The following is a 3,412-nucleotide window of genomic DNA, read 5'->3' on the forward strand; positions in this document are numbered from 1 at the left end:
AGTTCGTAATACCAAAATAGAAAATTATATATGGACATTTCTAATTGTTTGATATCATAGTTAAGATTAACTCAAAGCCCAGTATAAGACCAGGGCCTATCAAATCTTACCAAAATTATAACATTAACCTTGTTTATGTATCTCACCAATTTGTCAAGTTAAGCCATGTTATTTAATATACAATACAAATTTAGATAATTCCTTTTCTATCAAACAATAACGGAAAAAAATCATATCTTTGCATATCTTGATATGAAGCTCGTATTTCTTATCTTGTTTTACATATCTTTTCATATCCCATCTTTTTTATCAAACGAGTCCTAAGAATTTAGCTTCATAAAAATTATAGTCTTCGTCCCATAAAAATAAGTGACATTTTATTTTCGTTCATCCCATAAAAATATGAACATTTCTATTTATGTAAAGTTGTTTTCGATTCATTACTCATATACATTATTTTATTCACAACTTATAACACTATAAACCTACCATTACAATTCATTAAACACTAACAAAAATATGAGTCTACCATTCCACTAACTTTTCAAAAAAGAGTACTCCCTCTGTCCATTATTAATAGTCCCAATTTATCACTTTATTTTGTCCGCCATTAGGAGTCCCGATTCCACTTTTACTAAATAATAGGTAGACCATACTTTCCATTAATTCATCTACTTACATTCTACAAAATTAATATGGAGTATATAAAAATGGATCTCATATTTATTGTCTTTTTCCACTTACTTCCCTTTGTATTCTTAAAATCTACGTCGAACTCAAATGCGACTCTTATCATATTCTTTATATTTCTTAAAATTCATATTGAACTCAAATGTGACTTGTAACGATAGACGGAGCAAATTTGAGTACATGAAAAAAAGAGAAAAAAAGAGCGAATAAACAGTATCCTTTGCAAGACTGGAATACTGGAATATAGAACTCCTCTGCAAAGATTGGAATATATTAACTCGCCGGCAGCGACGCTGTTGATCAGCAATTGACGCTAGTAAGGCGGTGGCCGCTATTCTAGAGTTTGACCAGTCTGTTTTCTTATTTTCTTCACTTTTTTTCCCTCTTTATAATTTCATAAATTCGTTCTGCATTTTTATTTATTTTTCACTATTATTTTCCTTTTCTTTATTTCATATAAATTCTTCTCGTATCTTCGCTATTCTACTAATTTCATCATATAAATTGTTTCTTAATTTTTGTTTATCGTTCACTTTATGTATTTTTTTTAATTATAACATGTGACTCATTATAATATCATTATGTCTACTACAATAATAAATTTATGCTATATTCAAGTCAATAAATAATCAATGTTAAATAATAAATATACTACTACTCCTGCCAAGAATGGGAGTTGATAGCTGAACTTATTAAGCTACGTTTGAAATTTGAAAATGTATTGCTAGGAAAGAAGTTTAGAGTTCGTCTGCATTGATTACATGTATATCTCCACAGCGAGAAGTCACCATTCCTATCCCGTTTAAAATGAAACAAACTAAAAGTTAGATAGTCACACGTATCAATCGTAGTTATTAGCAAAAAGATTGAAAAATTTAATTGTGCAATAAAGTATCCCACAGAAATAGGGAGAAGGTAAAAACTCTAATATCTAGTGATGCACAAAAATCGCTGTAACAACACATCATAACTCATATAAATAACTTAATAAGTGGATATAGAGAAAGAGGGAGAGTAATGGAAGGCGAAATCAACAACTTGATTCTAGTTTGGAGCATCATAGTTGCCTCCCTATGCTACACCCACAAAGTAGCCCAAATCTTCCCCACCGGAACTCCAAGAATCATCTCAATCTCCCCAATCATAATCCTCTTTCTCCTCCTCCCTCTCAACTTCACCTCCATACACTTCTCCGGCATCACCTCCTTCTTCATCTCATGGCTCTCAACCTTCAAACTCCTCCTCTTCACCTTCAACCAAGGCCCCCTCTCCCCCTCTCCCTCTTCATCCCCTTAGCCTGCTTTCCCATCAAACTCCAACAACCATCCCATACCAATAAACCTCACAATCACAAATCACCCCTCAACCACATCATCAGAATAACAATACTAGCCCTTCTCATACGCGTCTACGCCTACAAAGCACACATCCATCCCCACCTCATCTTGCTATGCTATTCCCTCCACATATATCTCATGCTAGAGATCATCCTCTCCCTCTCCTCCACCGTTGTAAAGGCCTTGCTTCGAGTGGACCTCGAGCCTCAGTTCAACGAGCCTTACCTTGCTTCCTCGCTTCAAGACTTCTGGGGGAGGAGATGGAATCTGATGGTGCCTAACATTTTACACCCCACGGTTTACCTCCCCGTGAGGTCCGTCTCGGCCCGGCTTGGGCCCGGGAAATGGGCCGCAGTCCCTGCAGTTTTGGCTACTTTTATTGTGTCGGGGATCATGCATGAGCTCATCGTCTACAGCATTGGGAGATTGAGGCCTAGTGGAGAGATGATTGGCTTCTTTGTGGTGCATGGGGCATCTTTGTCTCTGGAGATAGTCGTTAAGAAAGTGTGTGAGGGGAGATTCAGGCTACCAAGGATGGTTACGGGGGTGTTGACGTTGGGATATGTGATTTACACCAGTTTTTGGCTGTTTTTTCCGCCGTTTTTGAGGGCGAAATCGGATCTTAAGAGCTGCAGGGAGTCTCTAGCGTTCGTAGAGTCTGTTAAAAATCTTCGGCTAGTTGGGCCCAGTGAGGTTTCTTGTCCGTTTCTGTGAACTTTTGTAGGGACAAATAATGTAAATTTGTTTATAAGGATATGTTTGCTGTCGCATTTAAACATCATTTTATCTCTTGTTTAGCTTTACACGTGATATGCAGGCTTGTTTATACATAATTTATGTATCTTTGTTTTAAACAGCATGTGATTGTGAATCTATAATGGAGTACTATACGCAAATCTGATATTGAAATTTTAATTGCTCCTTACTGCTAGTATTTTTAAGTTTGCAATCTCAGTCTGACTTTGTGGATAGCTATTATAAGTACAAAAAATTTCATTCATGTTCGATTTTAATACTACATTGTAACAGCCCGCCCTTCTATGGTATAATAAATACGACGATCGTTACCTAGGCGGATTTAAATGCAACAAAGATCATAGGCTAGGGTATCATTTAAAGAGATTTTACCAAAGTATTTAATGAACAACTAAAACGATAAGAGTAATGGCTTAGCAATAAAGTTCAATGAAAAAGGGCTATCACAATTAATATTCAAAACGACAAGCTTTTAAGATAATCCAAACTGTATCATGTCTCAACAATCCAACAAAATAAAATAGTTCAAACTCAACCAAACAATAATAGTTTCATGTTTCAGCGGAAGCATCCAAGAGAAGGGTGCAGCCATGTATGAAGACACAACTACACTCGGAGTTTCAAAATGA

The 3,412-nt window shown here is 35.9% G+C and overlaps 1 protein-coding gene across 1 annotated transcript; it reads left to right on the forward strand.

The window, feature by feature from the left end:
• Positions 1 to 1,696: 1,696 nt before the first annotated feature.
• LOC125197079 (probable long-chain-alcohol O-fatty-acyltransferase 5) lies at positions 1,697 to 2,824 on the forward strand. The gene is given in 2 exon segments (XM_048095779.1): positions 1,697 to 1,960; positions 1,963 to 2,824. Coding segments are annotated over 2 exon segments (1,032 nt in total). The 5' UTR covers positions 1,697 to 1,707; the 3' UTR covers positions 2,742 to 2,824.
• Positions 2,825 to 3,412: the final 588 nt, after the last annotated feature.

The sequence above is a fragment of the Salvia hispanica genome, chromosome 6 (assembly GCF_023119035.1).
Source record: "Salvia hispanica cultivar TCC Black 2014 chromosome 6, UniMelb_Shisp_WGS_1.0, whole genome shotgun sequence".
NCBI lineage: Eukaryota > Viridiplantae > Streptophyta > Magnoliopsida > Lamiales > Lamiaceae > Salvia > Salvia hispanica.